This window comes from Musa acuminata, chromosome BXJ2-11 (genome assembly GCF_036884655.1).
Source record: "Musa acuminata AAA Group cultivar baxijiao chromosome BXJ2-11, Cavendish_Baxijiao_AAA, whole genome shotgun sequence".
Lineage (NCBI taxonomy): Eukaryota > Viridiplantae > Streptophyta > Magnoliopsida > Zingiberales > Musaceae > Musa > Musa acuminata.
The window spans coordinates 27,850,613-27,870,019 of record NC_088348.1 but is presented as its reverse complement, the minus strand read 5'-3'; the positions used below and the strand labels follow the sequence as shown (position 1 = coordinate 27,870,019).

General features: G+C 33.7%; 2 protein-coding genes across 3 annotated transcripts; one reads left to right on the top strand and one right to left on the bottom strand.

The window, feature by feature from the left end:
• Window positions 1-44: 44 nt before the first annotated feature.
• Window positions 45-2,555, bottom strand: LOC135626598 (probable transcription factor KAN2). Of its 2 annotated transcripts, none has more exons than XM_065132024.1 (6): window positions 2,025-2,555; window positions 1,860-1,936; window positions 1,661-1,706; window positions 1,440-1,572; window positions 546-612; window positions 45-494 (listed from the first exon to the last, which is right to left on the bottom strand). In XM_065132024.1, exons 1-6 carry the CDS (start codon window positions 2,500-2,502, stop codon window positions 363-365), a joined length of 933 nt encoding a protein of 310 aa, XP_064988096.1. In that variant the 5' UTR covers window positions 2,503-2,555; the 3' UTR covers window positions 45-362. The 2 variants fall into 2 exon arrangements, with proteins under 2 accessions (XP_064988096.1, XP_064988097.1); XM_065132025.1 differs by having other exon boundaries at window positions 45-479; window positions 2,025-2,554.
• A 5,686-nt stretch (window positions 2,556-8,241) lies between these two features.
• On the top strand, window positions 8,242-10,449 carry LOC135626597 (probable xyloglucan endotransglucosylase/hydrolase protein 30). The gene is made up of 4 exons (XM_065132023.1): window positions 8,242-8,472; window positions 8,557-8,657; window positions 9,096-9,304; window positions 9,385-10,449. Exons 1-4 carry the CDS (start codon window positions 8,301-8,303, stop codon window positions 9,908-9,910), a joined length of 1,008 nt encoding a protein of 335 aa, XP_064988095.1. The 5' UTR covers window positions 8,242-8,300; the 3' UTR covers window positions 9,911-10,449.
• Window positions 10,450-19,407: the final 8,958 nt, after the last annotated feature.

Sequence of the window (19,407 nt, the reverse complement as noted above, 5' to 3'; positions counted from 1 at the left end):
GTGACTGGTTCTTTGTAGTAACACAACCACGGAAGAAGGAGTGATGGAACATCAAAATGAGTTTCTATTCCATAAACACATCTCCTGTCAGCATTTGGATCATAACATCGCGCTTCACCTTTCACTTTATTGGGACACTACAAAAGCAACCTCGTGCACATGCAATCGAACGAAGAAACCCGATCCTTTCCTGCTTTTATGGCAGGACTAAAAGAGACTCTTCTTCTTGGTCTTAATGACTTGTATCAGTAGAGCCATCTGACATGCAATCTCTTTCAGCTTTCATAAGTTCTCTCTCTCTCTCTCTCTCCCTCTCTCCCCCTCACATCACTTCTGATAATACAATGTGCTGGATGAGAAGACTAGATGGAATGTGGCGTTCCCAAGGTAAACTCAAGATTGAGCTTTATCATTTTGGTCTCCGAGAAGCTCGATGAGTTCAGGTTGGGTATCATTTCCAACCTTTTTGATTGCATATCCTGCACAGCAAAACACTACATGAAATCTTTTGGTGAGTTCATCTATAACATGAAGAAGGTGGTCACCTCAGTTGAGTTTTTGGTCCATTTGGTGGAATCACCACCGGGCTTATCAGGGAAGCAGTCTCCTTTGCTGCATGCGAAAAAGAGAAAATATAGTGCATTAGCGAAAGCCCATTGCAAGATAAGAGCATACTTGAAGAAGAAGAAGAAGAAGAAGAAGTACTTTGTCTTTCTCTATTTGCTTCTTGTGAATTGCTTCCTTTATCAGTTTTACACATTGAATTAAAGGTGATGAGCAGTTCCCATGTGGTGCCCGTTACCCATTAGGACAAAGTGCAATGAAGTCTCAAAAGGCTTAACTTCTACACTAAGATTGCGAGGACCTCATCGAAAAAGAGAGATCATGTTTTTTGGATGAGACGGTAATCGAGTAGACTCTCTAGTTCTTAAAGTACTTTTGAGATCATTGCACGATCATGGGGGGAACAAAGCTATGCTATGATCTTTGCTGCTGTTTTTTAGCACTTGGATGAAGATTGATAATGCAGATGACTTTGCCTGCCTAAAGTAGATAGATAGATCATCATGATTTCTTTTATCATATCAGCCTAGTGGCATTTAACAAAGATTACTTTTAAAAGTACATAGTACCACTCATCCATCCTATTATTTTTCTTTTCTTTTCAGTGTAGTTTCATGTCAGAAAGTAAAGATTATTATATCTGGCAGGCTTTGCTAGAAGAAAGACAATTCAATTTTCTAGAGAGGAAGATGACATATAACTCTCAAAATAGGAGGAACAAACGTCACAATATATGTATATGAAGCATTCATTTCTCTTCTTTGATATGAAGATTAGCATTCTCTGACTATAAAAATAAATCTATCAAGAAAAAAAATTAGCTTTTGCTAGAAAAGAATTGAGCAGAAATAAATATATTGATGCATATTCTACACCTGGCAGAATTGCTCCAGGAGCCATGATCATTGGTGCCTCTATCTCCATTAGACCTTCCTTGCTGAGTAGAAGCTCCGGGTCCCTGGATCTCGAGCAAGTTGTCATCAGAAAACTCTATGAACTCAGCTTGCCCTAAGAGAGGGGAAAACATGACCTTTAACCTGATGCATTGCAATGACCCAAATAAGAAGCAAACCGAAAGACATTGAAGCTGCAGTACCAGGAGAAGCTGCTTGTCTATCACTGGTCTTCACCGTTCGATACATCTACCATCATACACACACAAACATAAAAGCTTCATCAAAACATGGCCTCTTTCTCTCTCATACATATGATATTATTTAGGCCATATTAAATACTTCATGGAAAAGAAGCAACCGCAAGCCAAAGCAGCAGCATATACTACGGTCGCTCGGTACCTGTAAGTGAGACTTCACATGAGCCAAGGTGAGATCCTTGACGTCCATGAGCTCAAGAACCGACTTCGGCGTCGCCCCTAACATCCAAACAGGTTCACCAGAGTCATCGGTCAGTACTCGCGATCGAAACATGTGAAGAGAAACAAGAGGTACACATCTCCTCACTCTCATGGCCTCCCAGCAGCTCCACAGCATGGACGAAGCGGGCATGGAGCGTGGTCGTCCACCGCATCCTCGGCGCCCTCGTGCTTCGCTTCGCAGGGAACCGCGGCAGGAGTCTCGGTGTCGACCTCGACGGCGACGTCGAGTCACATGGATGTGGCTGGTGCTGCCGGTTTCGAAGGCCGAAGTGGAAGGCAGGAGGGCGGTGGTACACCGGAACCCCTCTTATGGGCATTATCGGACTAAGATCCCGACGATATCCTTCGTGAAGGAACGGATTGCGCTGTTGGAAGTGGAGTTGGTGGGCTTGCTTGGCGGCGGCGGAGTCTGAGGTGGTGCTTTTGTGTGAGGAGTCTATGGCTCTCCTGCAAAATCCTAAGCCAAGATTCCCATCAGCAGTTCTACTCCAGCTTGCTGTGGGCTTACTGTTGGGAGGACTAATTTGCAGAGATAGGTCAGGGTGTGCCGGGAAAAGCTCCATGATAGTCTTCTTCCTCCCTTACCCTCTTCAGATCTTATCCCTCTCCTCCTCTAGGCAGCAGGAGCACTACTTATATATTGATTGGCCTGGTGCTGCCTGATGTGAGGAGTGAGCATAAATGATCATGTGCTGCTGGGGACCGGAGTGAGAAGGTGGCTCCACAGAGAGGACTGAGGAGCAGGAGTTGTAAGCCAAGGTGGGGAGAGATGAGTGGAGGTTAAAAAGGACAGTGTGGTGTGAAGTGTGAGTTGTGCTTTGCAGAGGATGATCGATGACAGGGTGAGGCATGTGTGACCGAGAGAACGCGTATGCGCTACGTTTATACCAGTGTGACATGCCATGAAGTGAAGAATGCCGATTCTTATCTTATTAAGCTCGTGCCATGATCTCCTTAACCTGATCAATACTTTGGGGATGGAGAAACATGGAAATGATACAAATATTATATTATTATGTAATTAAAAAGAATTCTTTCGATCAATAAAATTGATGTAGTATTTAAACAAAAGGAAAGACATTGAACACTTACCAGATATTCTCAAGTACACACTATCTTATTTCATGAACTATAATCCTATTTATAGAACCTAGAGGTAACTATATCACTCCATCATATCGCCCATGATTGAGTTAGGTGTAGGAACTTTTTCATAATTTCTAGATCATTGGTCACTACTTAGAACATGGTAACTACCTAGATAATTACTATGAATCAATTCTTAACCCTCCCTCTTGATTCATAGTTACAAACACCGATTTGCGACATGAAATAAATATACTTTTGAACTGAAAGCGACTTGGTGAGGATATCCACAACTTGTTCATCTGTTCCATAATACTTTATTGCTGTGACTCTATTTGCTACAAGATCCCAGATGAAATGATAGTGTATCTCTATATGCTTCGTTCTTCCATGAAATATTGGATTCTTCATCATTGCAATTGTGACTTTGTTGTCACAAAATATTTCGGTTGTTTTTTTTTTGTTCTTAATGAATATCTTCTAGAAGTTTTCTAAGCCATATTGCTTGACAAGTTGCTGATGTTGTGACTATATATTTTGCTTCCGATATCGATAACGTAGTTATTACTTGCTTTTTTGAACTCCAAGATATAAATCATGATCCAAGGCTAAAAATATTACATAAAGTACTCTTTCTATTATCTAAAGCTCCTGCCCAATCATTATAAGTGAAACCAAATAATTTACATTTAAAATTATGAGAATACCAAATATCATAATCTGTAGTTTCACTAATATAATGCAGAATTCTTTTAACAGCTTTAAAATAATTTTTGCTTGGGCTATGCATAAACCTGGATACTACACGAACAGAGAAGGTAATATCCAGTCGAGTATGAGTTAGATAAATCAAACTTTCAACTAAACTTCGATAGTATTTTGCATTTGTCAAACATATACTATCTTTAAGTTTCAATTTCTCAAATATATTTACGGATATTATTGTAACTTTACAATTAATCATATTAGATTTTTTGAGTAGATCCATTGCATACTTTCTATATGAAATAAAAATTTTATCTGATCCTTGTTTCACTTCCAACCCAAGAAAATAATGTAGTAAATCTAGATCTGACGTTTTAAACTTATTCATCATACACTTTTTAAATTTTGCTACAAAAGAGTTAGATGAACCCATATATATAATATCATCAACATAAACATAAACCATTAGAATATTATGTTCATCTCCATTCTTTAGATAAAGAGTAGGTTCATTATTACTCATCTTAAATTTATTTTGATTAAAATAATAATCAGTTTTACTGTGTCATACCCTTGAGCTTCTTTAAACCCATAAAGAGCTTTCTTTAGCTTATAGACATTTCCTTTTATGTCCTTTAACCAAAAAACCTTTAGATTGAGTAATAAAAACCTCTTCGTATAAATATTTATTTAAAAATATAGATTTCATATTAAATTGATAAACATGCCAACTCAAGTGAACTAAAGTCAAGAAAGTTCTCACGGTTTCGAATCTAGCAACTGGAGAAAAAGTATCATCAAAATCAATACCTTGTTGCTGTGAATATCCTTTTGCTACAAGTCAAGCCTTATACTTTTGGATACTTCCATCTACATTAAACTATGTTTTGAACACTCGTTTTAATCTGATTTCCTCCTTTATTGCTTTTTGTCATTCCTCTTTTTTAACTGCTTCCTTAAAAATAATAGGATCTAAAATAAATAAAGCAAACGTTGAGTCATAAATTTATGTTAGTAATTTGAATTTTCCTAGAGGGGTTTCATCTAAGGAATCAGAATTTTAACTGCTACTAAGGTTAACGATGAACTTGTTGGAGTAAGATCTATCACTTGATTTTATAGAGCATCTAATTCTACTAGAATTTGAATTTGTGTTCCACCTTTATTGGTCTCCGAATTCTAACTAGTCTTTTCATCAAACATAACATTTCTGTTAATAATAACTTTGCCACTAACATGATTATATAATCGATATACTTTGGATTGTAAGAAATAACCAATTAAGATACATTTTTCATATTTTTCATCAAGCTTGTGATAATTTTGTGAATTCACCAAAGTATAAGTAATACAACCAAAAATTCTTAGATGACTTACACTTGGTTTTATACCATATCAAGTCTCGACCGAAGTTTAATTCATAACAGCCTTTGTTCATGAAATATTCAACAAATAAACTGTTGTTGTAATTGTTTTTGCCCAAAAATGATTTGGAATATGTGTTTTCCTTTAAACAAACTTCTTGCTATTTTAACGATAGTTCAATTCTTACGTTCAGCTACATCATTTTGCTTCGGTATATATGGTGCTGTCAATTCTCTATGAATATAATTTTCTTCACAAAATAATTAAACTTATTAGATAAAAATTTACCACCTCTATCCGTCCAAAGTATCTTTATATATCTACCACTTTGTCTTTCTACAAGTACCTTGAATTTTAAAAAATTATCAAATGTTTTAGATTTTAATTCCAAAAAATATACCCAACTCATGCGGCTATAATCATTAATAAACAATAGAAAATATTGACTTTTACTAAATGATTTTGTATTCATAGGTTCACATATATGAATTAATTCAAGATAATTAGATGCTCTCCATTCTTTTCTAACATAAAATGATTTTTTACTTTATTTGTCATAAATGTATCCTTCACATACATGAAGTGTATTAATTTTAGACAATCCAAAAATTATTATTTTTTATTTAACAACCTTAAACTCTTAATGTTAAGGTGTCCATGTCTTAAATGTCACAAATTAGACTCATTCTTTTGAGTTGCAACAAGAGCATATTTTTCAACATTTGAAACATCAAATAGAAATATCTTGTTTTACGTCATGCAAATATTTACTGTAATTAAACAAGATTTTTTATCTTTAATAGTGCATAAACCATCATCAAATATAACTAAATATTCATTATCTATCAATTGGTCAATAACCAATAAGTTATGTGATAAACTAGAAACAAAGAAAACATTATCAAGGTATTGTTCCTCACCGAAGGTACTTGTAGAAAGACAAAATCTTCCTCTTGTCATGTCCTTTTCCTACTAATTTTTTATCTTCTTTTGAAGTAGAAGACTCTCTTTTAACCTGAAATGACTTTTCTTTACTTTTTTCAAGTGATATGTTCAACCTTGCTTTATGTGCTTGCAAAGAACCCATTAGTTCATCAAATGAAAATGTAGATAAATCTTTTGACTCCTCAATTACGACAATAACATGATCAAATTTTGGAGTTAAACTTCTTAAAACTTTTGCAATAATTATATGATCAGGAAGACGTTCATCATAAGATTTTATTTGACTAATAATTTCAATAACCCGAGAAAAAAAATCTTACATCGATTCATTGCTTTTCATGAATAAAATATCAAACTCATGACGAAGGGTTTGAAGTTTTACCGTAATCACTCTTAATGAGCCTTGAAATTCATTTTTAAATATCAACCAAGCTTGCTTTGATGTTGTTGCTACTGCAATTCTTGAGAAGATTATCTCATATACAACTTGTTGAATGAATAAAAATGCATTTGAGTCATTCTTTCTATTCTCCCTCGGCTTGATTTCTTCGTCTGGATTTGCATATCTATTTTTTATTTAGTCTCAAAGATCTTATGACTTGAATAGAGTCTTCATCTTGATATTCTAAAATTTATTACATTTGTCTGAGAAAATGAGAATAAGGGGTTTCGATATGGAATTACCATTGAAAGCTATAAAGCCTAGTTCAGATTGAAACTTAACTCTGATACTACAAATATTAAGGACGGAGGAGCAAGGAAATGATAAAAATAAAATACTACTATGCAATTAAAAAGAATCCTTTCGATCAAAAAAATCGATGTAGTATTTAAACAAGAGGAAAGACATACAACACTTATAAGATATTTTCAAGTACATACACACTATCTTGCTTCATGAACTATGGTCCTATTTATAGGACCTAGAGGTAACTATATCACTCCATCATGTCACTTATGATTAAGTTAGGTATAGAAACTAGGTCATGAGTTACTACTTACAATATATCTATAACTACTTACACCCTGATAACTTCATAAATAATTATTATAAATCAATTTTCAATACAATAAACAACTAAAATCGATATGATGTGAGATGTCTATGTTTCTTTTGATTCCCACAGCTTCTGAAACGAGAGAAAAGTCACTTTGTTTCAGGTCTGTTTTCGAGGCTTCCTGCTGCATGGCCCAAGTGATCACCAGCCTTCTCGGAGTCTTCCTAGCAATCATGGCAACGCAGAGCGTCCGGAGGCGACAGCCTCGTCCCCGCTAGCGTGTAACGTTCCTCGTAGGGCGTGGGTATGAATCCGAGAACTCACTCGTTCATGATGTCCCACTTCTCCAAACACACGACATTAGTACACCCAATAAATCTAACATCATGGAATGTCTGGTCGGAGGAGAGGGACATTTGGTTGGGTGTTGTGTCTGCTGCTCGGTTCTCCCCGGTGCTCCTCCTCTGCTCCATCGATAAACGCATTACTTCAACATCGATCATTGCTGAGCGACGAAATCAAAGCCGCATGGGAGCTTTTGTGGCAAAATTGAGTCTTCCATCTCGGGACGAACAATTTCTAGATGACGATAGTCTAAAAGGGCTCTTTCAAATCCTTGATGCCGATTGCAAGTGGAGTAAACTCTTTATAGGCTCTCTGTAGCTTCCCCTCCCTCGATTCAATCTCCCACCAATGGACTCCGGGAAGTCCAACGATGCCGTGTTCTGTGCGTTTCTAACTTCATTTACTGCATCCAATTAAATTCGTCAGCGGAGGCGCATGAACCTTATGCGGTTCGATCAACGCCAGCTTGCGAGCCGCCCAGCGTTTGCCCTTTCGATCTACAAGCGTGGTGGAATGATGGCGGAGCAAGCGGAAGCGACAGATTGGCGTTCGTCAGCTGCCTTTGGTTTGATGTCTAAGATATCAAAGATTATTGTGTCGCAATATTCTTTAATATCCCTTCCTTTCTCGTAAACGACGAATCAGTGGCGCGATCAGTGGCCACCCACCGACCATGGCGTTCGAACCGCTCAAGAAACGTGTGCGACGCGAGTAGTTCCCCAACCGCGTCTGAGTCAACAAAGTGGACGCACGAAGCAGCGCGGCACGGTATGGAAGTATTCGTTGCCAGATCAATCCGTCCCTCCACTTTCCGTCCACCCACCGATTCCCCACCCCTCTCTATAAGAAGACGGAAGCCGACGACGTCGACATCCATAGTTACACTCGGATTGCAGAGCGGAGAGAATAGTTGGCGGATGGCGATGATTTCGGCCGTCGTCCTGCTCTCGTGCGTCGTGACGGTGACGGCGGCGTTCGACGTGAACACTGTGACCTTCGACGAGGGCTTCTCCCACCTCTTCGGCAACGACAACCTCGTCCGCTCCTCCGATGGTCGCACCGCCCGCCTCAGCCTCAACCGCTACTCCGGTACTCACCCCACCCCGACCCTGACCCCATCTTTGTCGCCGACGCGTCCTTTGTAATCGAGTTGTTTTTGTGGTGGTGGTTTAGGATCGGGCTTCGTATCGAACGATATGTACCATCACGGATTCTTCAGCGCCTCCATCAAGCTGCCGTCGGATTACACCGCCGGCGTCGTCGTCGCCTTCTACGTGAGTTCCTTCCCTATCATTAATTCCACCGAATTTGCTTTTCTGGTTGAACTGTAATTATTTTTCTCATAGTAATAATAATTTGGCATCTGAATTGATCACATAATATAGAAAATATGTAATATAATACATGATTTATCGGATTTGATGGTTTATCGTAATGTTGAATGGTGGAATTCTATGTACCTTTGTGAACGATTTCATGATTCACGTTTTCGAGACAGTGATACGAACACCACATGAAAGACAACTAAGCTTTTCCGTGTTCACACAACATCGGTGCAGTATCCGCACGCGTTCTTTGAACGGTTCAAGAAATCGATTCTTTTCTGATATGATCCTTAAAGTCAATCATTTAGTAGCATTAACTCGATTAGATGTGAATATTATTACTGAGGGAGAGAGATTAATCGGATATGTTCTGTGCTCTGTTTGCAGACTTCCAATGGAGATCTGTTTGAGAAGACGCATGATGAACTTGACTTCGAGTTTCTGAGCAATGTAAGAGGGAAAGACTGGAGGATACAGACCAATGTCTACGGCAACGGCAGCACCAGCCGAGGCCGCGAGGAGCGGTACGTCCTTCCGTTCGATCCCACCGCCGAGGCTCACCGATACTCCATCCTCTGGACCTCGCAACTTATCATGTATGCATGGTGCTCTACCTCTCTCTCTCTCTCTCTCTCTCTCTCTCTGTTCTCTTGTTCTGACCAAAATGGTGATGCAGATTCTACGTGGACGATACCCCGATCAGGGAGGTGGTCCGGAGCGACGCCATGGGCGGCGACTACCCGTCGAAGCCTATGTCCGTCTATGCCACCATATGGGATGGCTCCACCTGGGCCACCGGCAACGGCAAGTACAAAGTCAACTACAAGTACGAGCCCTTCGTCTCCGACTTCTCCGACCTCGTTCTCCGGGGCTGCCGCGCCGACCCGATCCAGCAGGTGGACTCCGCCGCCGCCCGGCGTTGCGCGGAGGCCAACGACGAGCTCCTGGCCGCCGATTTCGCGCTCATGACGCCCAAGAAGCGCGCGGCCATGCGCCGTTTCCGCGAGCGCTACATGACGTACTCCTGCTGCTACGACACCAACCGGTACCCGGTCGCCTTCCCCGACTGCGACATCGTTCCGTCGGAGCAGAGCAGGTTCTACGAGTGGGGCCAGTCCAAGGACCCGAGGGAGCGCCGGCGGTCCAGGCGGCGGAGCAGGAAGGCCCGGGCCGGCGACCCTAAACGCGTGTCGAGCATATAAGCATCGATGGTTGGCGTCGGTGCAGTCATTTGTTACAGCAAATCAAGAATCATACAAAATGAAGAAGATAGCAGCGGTCATGGCTTAGGGTACACAGTATTGGTTGATTCTTTTTGACGATGAATGTAGTGCGGTCCAATTTAGCGGCGTGGGGGATACGATGACCGTCGAAGTTGGATTGTATCTGTCGCACCATAAGAAGATAGTGCGTCGGGGGAAGACACCAGTGGTGTTCCCACTTTCCTCGTCTAGAAGCCCAGGAGAGAGGTGGTGGGTTGGGTCGTCTTCCCTTATCGTACATCGGCCAGCTCTGCTGCCAGCTTGCTATTGGAAGGAATGGAAGTGTTTGTGTGGGCCTATAGTGGATGGAGACTGGACAGCTCGTTGGAGTATTGGCGGCGCACCACAAATTGCTCGTCGCACAACTTTCCTTGTGAGACTGATTGCAGGACGAACGTTGGATCGATCCTTCGGTTCAATGGATTCGAGCGAGCAAAAGTGTATCCATTTAAGTCATATCAAATAAGGTGTTTTGCTGAGTTGTATGATTTTGCAATATCGATCATAGATTCTTCGATCGTTTCCCATTTTAATTGTAAAATAAGGTTTTTTTTTTGTTTCTCGAGCAATAGAGTTTCCATGAATATTATCATAACTAAAAACCATCTAAATCTATAATAAAAGTAGGCGAGTGAACAACAGACAAAAATATATTTTTTTTTTCACTTGCCAACGGTTGCATTACAAAGTGCTCATAGTTGATAGCAATTTTAAATTAAACGATGACACGATTATTTGTCATTGTTCCATGCAAAGATTTTATGTTGAAATTTCTAACATTTTATGTCACATATCTAAATTAGAAAATCCCTACATATTATGGGTTGGAGGTTTCGATTTTTTTGTAACTTTTGTTTTTTTAATCTCTATCTAAAGTTTGCTCATGGATTCCACTTACAAGCCTCAAACAATAATATATATATATATATATATATATATATATATATATATATATCTAACTAGATGAGGCTACCACACAAACACGCACGCCTAAATGAAAGCCCACTTTGTTGCAAAATTGTTACATGGAAACCTCACCGATTGTTTATTTTGCAATAAATTTATTTTGCAAGGACTTAGGTTCTAAATTGGGCTTTTCATTCTATATGCGATGGTAATTTATATTTGTTAAGGGTATTTTGTAACTATCCATACTTTTGTAGAAGTTTATGTTGGGATTCTTTAGGGTGATGAAAGAGAATTCTCTTATTATTATCCTAGATACTTTATTTTTGTCTATAAAAGTATAAGACGTGATAGAGATAAAATACACTAGTTATTAGTCATCAGAAGATTACATATTTTCTCTCGTCACTCCTTACTCTCTAATTTATTAATTGTGGTCCTGTATACATATTTTCTCTCGTCACTCCTTACTCTCTAATTTATCAATTGTGGTCCTGTAAAGGATAGGAAAAGAGAATAAGTCTAGTTTTTTTTATAGATCGGTATTGCTATAGCTTTCGGATTCAATTCGATGATGGTATGCTTGTAAAACAGATAAAGGTTTTTTGAATGACACCGAAAGGTATGTATTATATATTTTTTAATTTATTATCATTTGATTTTAATTTTTAGCATTAAATTTTTTTAAATAATAGCATAATCATGATTTTTATACCTATAAAGCTATGTTTTAAAATCAAATACTTTAGTCGTAAAAGTATTTCAGATCTTTCTTGTATTTCTATCTATTTATTAGCACCATTAGTTTACGAAAAAATATTATTTGGTTTTGATTTACGATATTTAAGTGATCCATCTATGTTGTTGATCTACTTTTTTATTCAATCCATCATGTCATCTGTTCGTGGATGAGGTTCCTTATATTTGATATATCAGCAATATTGTTATTAAGGGTGGTGGCCTTTGATGGACGTCAGTTCAAGTACGGTCAGCGATTGCGTATGTAGCAAAAGTGATATAGATCGTAAAAGTATTTTAGATCTTTTTTGTATTTAAATCTGTTTATTAGCACATTTCACTTATAAAAAGATGTTATTTTGTTTTAATTTACAATGCTTAAATAATCTGTATATGTTATCAATTTACTTTTCAATCAAGTTCATCATGTTGCTTGTTTGCGGATGAGGTTCCCCATATTTGATCGATGGACTACTACCAACATCTTGTTATTAGCAACAATATTGATGAGGGCAATGGCCGGTCACCTACTCAATTGCAAGCAACAACTACATGCATAACAAAAAGCTTTGTAGATTGAGACAACCGGCGACAATCGCATGTATGGTTGCTTCTGTGTAGGAGCCTTATTGCAGTTGACTTGCCTTAGTCATAAGCGACTATAGTACAACCATGACCTATAGCAGTTGTGGCGATTGTAGTGCCACTACTACGGAGACAACAATAGTGTCGCAGCTATAGCATTATGGCTACAACTTTTGCTAGCTGTGACCAACTTAAACTGGACGCCAAAGGTCTCAGTTCCCAATGGTTGCAGGGCGAATATACGAGCATAACCACGACTGCAACGACCGTGAGGGTTGTCGGTCAACACATGTGCATGAATATACGGTGGGACGATATGTCATTAGAGCTTAATCAGCGATGCATCATGAATATATGCTAGCATGATGTGATAGCATGGCGATGAGGTTGTCGATCTACGGCATGAGAAGAGTCATGCCACTGCAATTGACGCATAAGTAGATGGCCGATGAGACCATGCACATGGGTGCCATGGAACACGACGATAATAGCATGAGAATTAAAATTTTTTTAAAAGGATATTTTTACCCTTCGAAAATTAAAAAAAATCTAATCTATGTCCTGAAATTTAATTTCTACCATTTATGCATCATATATTTTTATTATATATCCCATAAAAAATTATAGTTTTTCCCTTCAAAAATTTAAAAAAAATTGACTTATTTTCTCAGTTATAAAACTAACTAATTTGATTCATTTCAAATATTTTGAACAACTTGATCGTTAATGTATTTTACTATTTGGCAGGATTTAAACTCAATTAATCAAGTTTTGATCGAATTCATGAAAATGTTAAAATTTAGTCAATTTTTTTACTTTAATATATTTTAATTTTAACAGATCTCATTGGGCAAATGATTGGTCCAAATCTACTAGGTGAATTTGGGTTGTCCAACTATGAACTTTCCAAATTAAATAGGATTGACTTGTTTGAGGGTTCCACGTGGAATTAAAAGAAAAATAAATTATATTTTTCTTTTATAGTTTTTCATATGACATATTGATAAAAATTTTTACGTGATAAATAAAAATCTAATTATTGATCTTAAATATTTGCTTGGCTATTCACATGCATATGTTTGAAATTATGAGATAAATTTTATTTTTTATATAAAAGCATGACTAATGATTATAATTATCATTTGAGTTTTTTATGTTAAATAATATTCAATAATTATTATGATTATTATTTTATTATTATTGAGTTATTTTCACATAAATTAGATTGAAAAAAATTAATGAATATTATTTGTAATCATATTCTTAAGTTTTATTTGATTTGTAATTGTTAAAGTGGTCTAGGATGGTAGACTTATCATATGTAAATTAAAATAAATATTTATCATTTATATAATATTTTATATTATTATATTGATCTTATACTCACCAAAGTAGTTTAAACCAATGATGTATAAAATTATATTAAGAAATTTATTCTAAATGATATAAAAAAAATATTCATAATGATACACATAATTAGAATATTTAGATAATCCTAAATGAGAATAAACTTCTATAATATATTTTGAATCTATTTCACTCAAAGATAAAATAGAGATGATATCAATAGTTCAACATTTACTAGAAAACTCAAGGCATTAATATTATATTATTTTATTACAATGATAATTACTTTATTATATTCTTATAAACATCCCTATATTTTTTAGATTAAATTATTATAAATTACTTAAACATATCTAATTTATACTTAGTACTTTGATCTTGATCACACTGGTTGAAATGATCACAAATATAACTACTGAAATTTTTATGAAATAAATATTTAAGATAAATAATTAGAAAAGATCAAAAGGACTCAGTTTCATAATAATTGCTAATAATATTCAGACTTCCTTATAGTCTATAACTAGTTCACTAAAAAATTCTTAAAGATTAATTTAAATTTACTGATACGTCATTAGTAAATATTAATGAAAAAACTGATTGAAATTCATTGTGATAGTATTAAAAAAATTCAAGATATATCATTAATATACTTGACAAAGTTGTGAGCTTAAGAATATTAGATATAAATATAATTGAGTTCTTTCTCATTTAATTTATTTTACTTATTTTAACTCATTTAAAATTATCATTATAAAATTAAGAATGAATAAAATTTAAATGAACTGACTAGTATATGTGTTTAGAAAGAATTAAAATTAAAGTAGAAAAAACTCATAATATTTTGAGTACTACTTAAGGAGTAAGAAATAATAAAAAAAATTAATGCATAAATCACTTGAGTTTATAAATACCATATAAACTCATTAAAAAATTCTTTATAATAAAGTATTACACCTATGACAAGAAAGGTCATGTGAATCACGAGGTTTTGGTTCAAAAAGGTGTAAGTATGATGTTTGTATATTTTAAATCAAACATTACAATACTCCTTTTATAATAATTAGTTGATTGATTCTAACATTTCAACTTATGTTATCAATAATAGAGATTTATTTTAATATAAAAACTAAAAATAAAAAATATTTATCATTACTGGTAATCATCTTAAAATAAAAGCAATAGTAGTTGGTACTTATAGCGTATGCTTAGAAATGATTCATCTGATGTGAAATTTCTATAATTTTAAAATTTGAAGTTCTTTATCTAGAATTAACAAAAGTTGATTTTTAAATTCTATATCATGATTTGTATATAATTAATATAAATATTGAGTTTATGATGATCCAATAACCAAATGTTAGAATAAAATATAGTTTCTCTTTGAGATTTTATACACTTATATTTATAGGTCACTCTATATTTTTTATTTTAGTAGAGAGAAATTATATATATATATATATATATATACCGTTAGGTATACAATATCATATCGAGACTCTTTACTAAAAGGGTTAAAATTATCAAATTTGATAAGATTAATAAATTTTATAGTAAATATGATGAGTTAGATCATAATTTTGATTTCTTTGCTAGATTCATAGAAAAGTGAGGTATTGTACTTAGTATCCCTTTATTGAATGTATCACAATAGAAAGAGATTTCTGAAAGATGAAATTAGATTCCTATAAAAGTTGTTGGGAGCATGATAAATTATTATTTTGTACCTAAATTAATTTGAGGAGAAAATCTAAAGATAATTATGTATATCTTGAACAAGGTTCATAACATAGAAATTCTATTAATTTATTTTGAGTTATGAACTAATAGGAAACAGATTTTTATATCACATGATAAGAATCTTTATATCACATGAAAATAAAATAAATTCAAAAATTATTTTTAAATATTTTATTATTTATCCTAAAAATTTTAATGGGATATAGATACTATTGCTATAATCATAATATAAAAATAGTTGAATCTAGTAATGTAATATTCTTATAAAATAATAAATTAATGAGAGTAAAAATATTAAAATTTAATCTTGACATCGAGGAGATACAAGTTAATACTCCTTGATCATTTTATATTCTAGAGATTATTGTTATTCAAATCACCAAATGATTTAATAAAATAAAAAAAAATAACATATGTGAACTTACATATAATATTGTTATCATTGTTGATGAACTTATAGAATAATTACAATTGATATCAAAGTGAAAAGAAACATGCCATTTTTGTTAAAAGTATGGTACATCAACAAGAATCAAATGATCCCTCGTTGTTTTAAGTTTTTGTAAAGTAGTGATTCTAAAAAATTGTATAATGTAATAAAAGAAAAGTCAAAATCAATAGACTAGAATAGTGTTTAAGAAGTCGTCGAATTTTCTAATAACTATAAAAGAGTCTATTATACAAACATAAATAAAATAATAATATTAAACGATATAAAAGTGTGATAAAAGATTTTACTCATAAAAAAATACATCGATCATAACGAGATATTTTCTCTATTTTTCTAAATGAACTCGTTAAGAATCGTCGTCACATTAATAACATTATGATTACGAGTTACATTATATATATTTGAAAATCAATTTTTTGGGAATCTAGATTTATATTGATTAACATAAATGATTCATAGAGAAAATTAAAAAAAAATATAAAATTTGGTGTGTATATTTAGAAAATCTATTTATTACCTAATCAAGCCTTCAAACAATGGTATATAAAATTTGTTGATATAATTACTTTCTTCAAATTTAAGAAAAATACTATTGATCACTATTTATATTTGAAAACCAATGGGAGCAAGCTTGTTATATTGATTATATTTATGGATAATATTTTACTTATCAATAGTGATCTTGGTTTATTATATCAAATTAAGAAACTTCTCACTAAAAATTTTAAAATAATTGATATGAATAAGATATCTTATATTATTGGTACTGAGATATTTAAAAATGGATCTTAAGGATTACTAGAACTATCTTAGAAAATATATATTAACTGACTCTTGAAGAGATTTATTATATAGTTTTGTTTAGCAAATGAGAAAAGTAAAAAATTTTGATCAAAATAAATATTTTTAAAATGACTTTAAAAAATCAGATAAAAAATATTGATTATGTATACATAGTTGAAAACTTATTACACATATATCAAATCAAATATCAATTTTATAATCAAAATACTTAGCATATAGCAGAGTTACTAAAGAATAAAGCACAAAAATACTACAAAGATAGTAATAAGATATCTAGAATGGACGAAAGCTTATATGCTCATATATATACAGAATTAGATCAGCTTAAAATGATGGTATTTTCATATGTTGATTTTGTGAATTATCTTAATAATAAGAAGTCAACTTTACATTTTATAATTATTAGTTAAAGAGATAATTTATAAGAAAAATATTAAGTAATGGACTACTGGATTATTAAAAATTAAAATTAATTTTTTATATTCTTTGAGGCCAATAATCAAACTTTATGATCGTAAAATTTGATTTGAGGACTTGATGTGGTTAGATTGTTAAATCACTGAAAATACTTTGTAGCATATCTTAATAGTTTTTTTTTTTTAAGAATAGCAAGTACTCTTGCAATTCTAATATAAACACTTAATGATTAGAGAAAGAGTCCAACAATAATTAATATTAATTAAGAACTTAATTCTTATTATATTGATTACTGATTTATTCACTTATGACTTATAATCTAAATTTTTTGAAAGAATATATTATTATAATTAAGTTTGTGAGCAACAAATAAAGGATATAGTGATATCTATATTTAAGTAGATATTATAATTAATATTTTTATTTACATATTTAAAATTATCTATTTTTGCTATCCTATTTATATTTGTATATGTATGATTGAATGTGTCTAATAGGATCATGTTGATAAGATAAATTATGGAAGTCATTTTAGACTTTATTAGAAAAAGTTAATAATGTTGTGATATATAAAAGGAAGTATAATATTGATAACATATTACTGAATTGGTAGTCAAATTTAATGTGATATTATGTTTATTGGACTTATTGATCTATTTTATTAAATTCGTGCATACGTGTAAAATATTTTTTAAAAAATTAAAATTTAATTAAGTAAATTATTTTCAAATAATATTTTATTTTATTTTATTTTATTTTATTTTATTTGTTATTACTAATCAATAAACAAAGTGAAAAAATACTAAATTATGTGACCCTATCTAATTAGGTAAAATATATTATAGATATGGTTAGATTCTGATTATAATTATTGATCAATAAAAATTATGTCTAATTATGACAGGATTCTTTAAGAAATGATCTTGATGGAAGGGACTCTCTTAATTACCATTCTATATATTATGCTCTCGTCTATAAAAGCACAAGATTTTATAGGGATTAAATGCATAAGTTATTAAGAGATTACAGTCTTTTCTCATCTCTTCTTAGTCCCTAATTCATTGTTTATAGCTATCTTATTGAATGATAGGAAGAGATGAGATAACTCTAGTTCTCCTTATAGATCGGTATTATTATAATTTTTGAAACTAATGACAATATATCTATAAATCAGATAAAGACTTTCTGAATGATATCGAATGATACACATCATATATTTGATTAAATGTTACTTGATTTTTAAATTCTAATATTAAAAGTTTTCAAATAATAATATAATCATGATTTTTATGTTTGCATCCACAACTGGTTATTGTTGGAGATTCCTTAAATTTTGGACACTATAGAGAATATTCACTATTAGGATACATATTATAATTTCGGAACGATGTATCATCTACAAGGTTTCAATGATCGGTCAATGATCGGTCATCTACTGGAATCACAAATACAATATGACTTGGTACAAGCTCGAAGTTAATGTAGGAGTTAAAGAAACTTTATTGCGAATCTCAAGGTCGATGGGAGAAAGAGGAAAGCGAAAAAAAAAAAAAAGTATCTAAGAATCCAAAATAAGAATGTATGGGCCTTCTATCTTGCAACAAAAGGCCATTGTCGAGATCACTCCCGATTTGCTCCCTCAATGCCGAAGTCAGCAAGTTTCTAAGATGACCAGAGAGAGACCTTCCATTTATAGTCAAAGGCTCTTAATCACTTGTGGTCAAAAATATATTCTCTAAATCATTACTTAATTGGAGATTATTTTCTATTGTCATCATTGTCAACAAGTCTAGTTTTTGATGGACAATTTAGATCTTATCAATGTGGTAACTTGGTTGAGTCGAGTTGCAACAATACCTATCAAGCTATCTAATCTATCAAGTTAGTGAAATTAAGCCAAGCTATGGCAGTATTCAATAGAGTGGGGTCGATCGATGACCTAGTGGGAATCAATCTTCTACAACAATGTTCAATAGAGTCGAGTTGACTGAGCTAACATAGTGGCAAGCTAATAGAGTCGAGTGAATCTATGACAGAGTCCACCGACTAGACAGATCACACGATGATCAAGGACCTAGTGGCGAGCTAATAGAGTAAAGTCAATCTGCGACAGAACGCGGATGTGTCTAAGGTGGCGATTAGCTGGAGTAGAGAACAAAGCTCGAGTGGCCGAGAGAAGTAAAGGAGCGTGTGAACTTTTTGTGCCGATTCTAAAGGCCTCTAACCACTAAGGTCATTGGTGGAGATTCACACAATATCAACAAATACAAATGCATCTTTTCTGGGTAAGAATCTTACTATCATGATTTGATGAGGATCAGTGAACTGCAAAGTTTCGATGGTGTGATAGCTGGACCGAGCTGGAGCAGACCCCTTTGCTCAGAGGCACTTTGAATTTTGCACAAACGGAGACTCCAAATTCAGCGCATCTTCTACAGGAATCCCTTTG

Bases quoted from the DNA above. Each gene is read 5' to 3' on its own strand.
- LOC135626598 (XM_065132024.1), bottom strand. From the start codon at position 2,502: ATGGAGCTTTTCCCGGCACACCCTGACCTATCTCTGCAAATTAGTCCT. The intron at 1,937-2,024 runs GTGAGGAGATGT...TTTGGATGTTAG, and splicing joins GCTGCTGGGAGGCCATGAGA to GGGCGACGCCGAAGTCGGTT. The intron at 495-545 runs GTGACCACCTTC...GATTTCATGTAG, and splicing joins GGACCAAAAACTCAACTGAG to TGTTTTGCTGTGCAGGATAT.
- LOC135626597 (XM_065132023.1), top strand. From the start codon at position 8,301: ATGGCGATGATTTCGGCCGTCGTCCTGCTCTCGTGCGTCGTGACGGTG. The intron at 8,658-9,095 runs GTGAGTTCCTTC...CTCTGTTTGCAG, and splicing joins GCGTCGTCGTCGCCTTCTAC to ACTTCCAATGGAGATCTGTT. The intron at 9,305-9,384 runs GTATGCATGGTG...ATGGTGATGCAG, and splicing joins TGGACCTCGCAACTTATCAT to ATTCTACGTGGACGATACCC.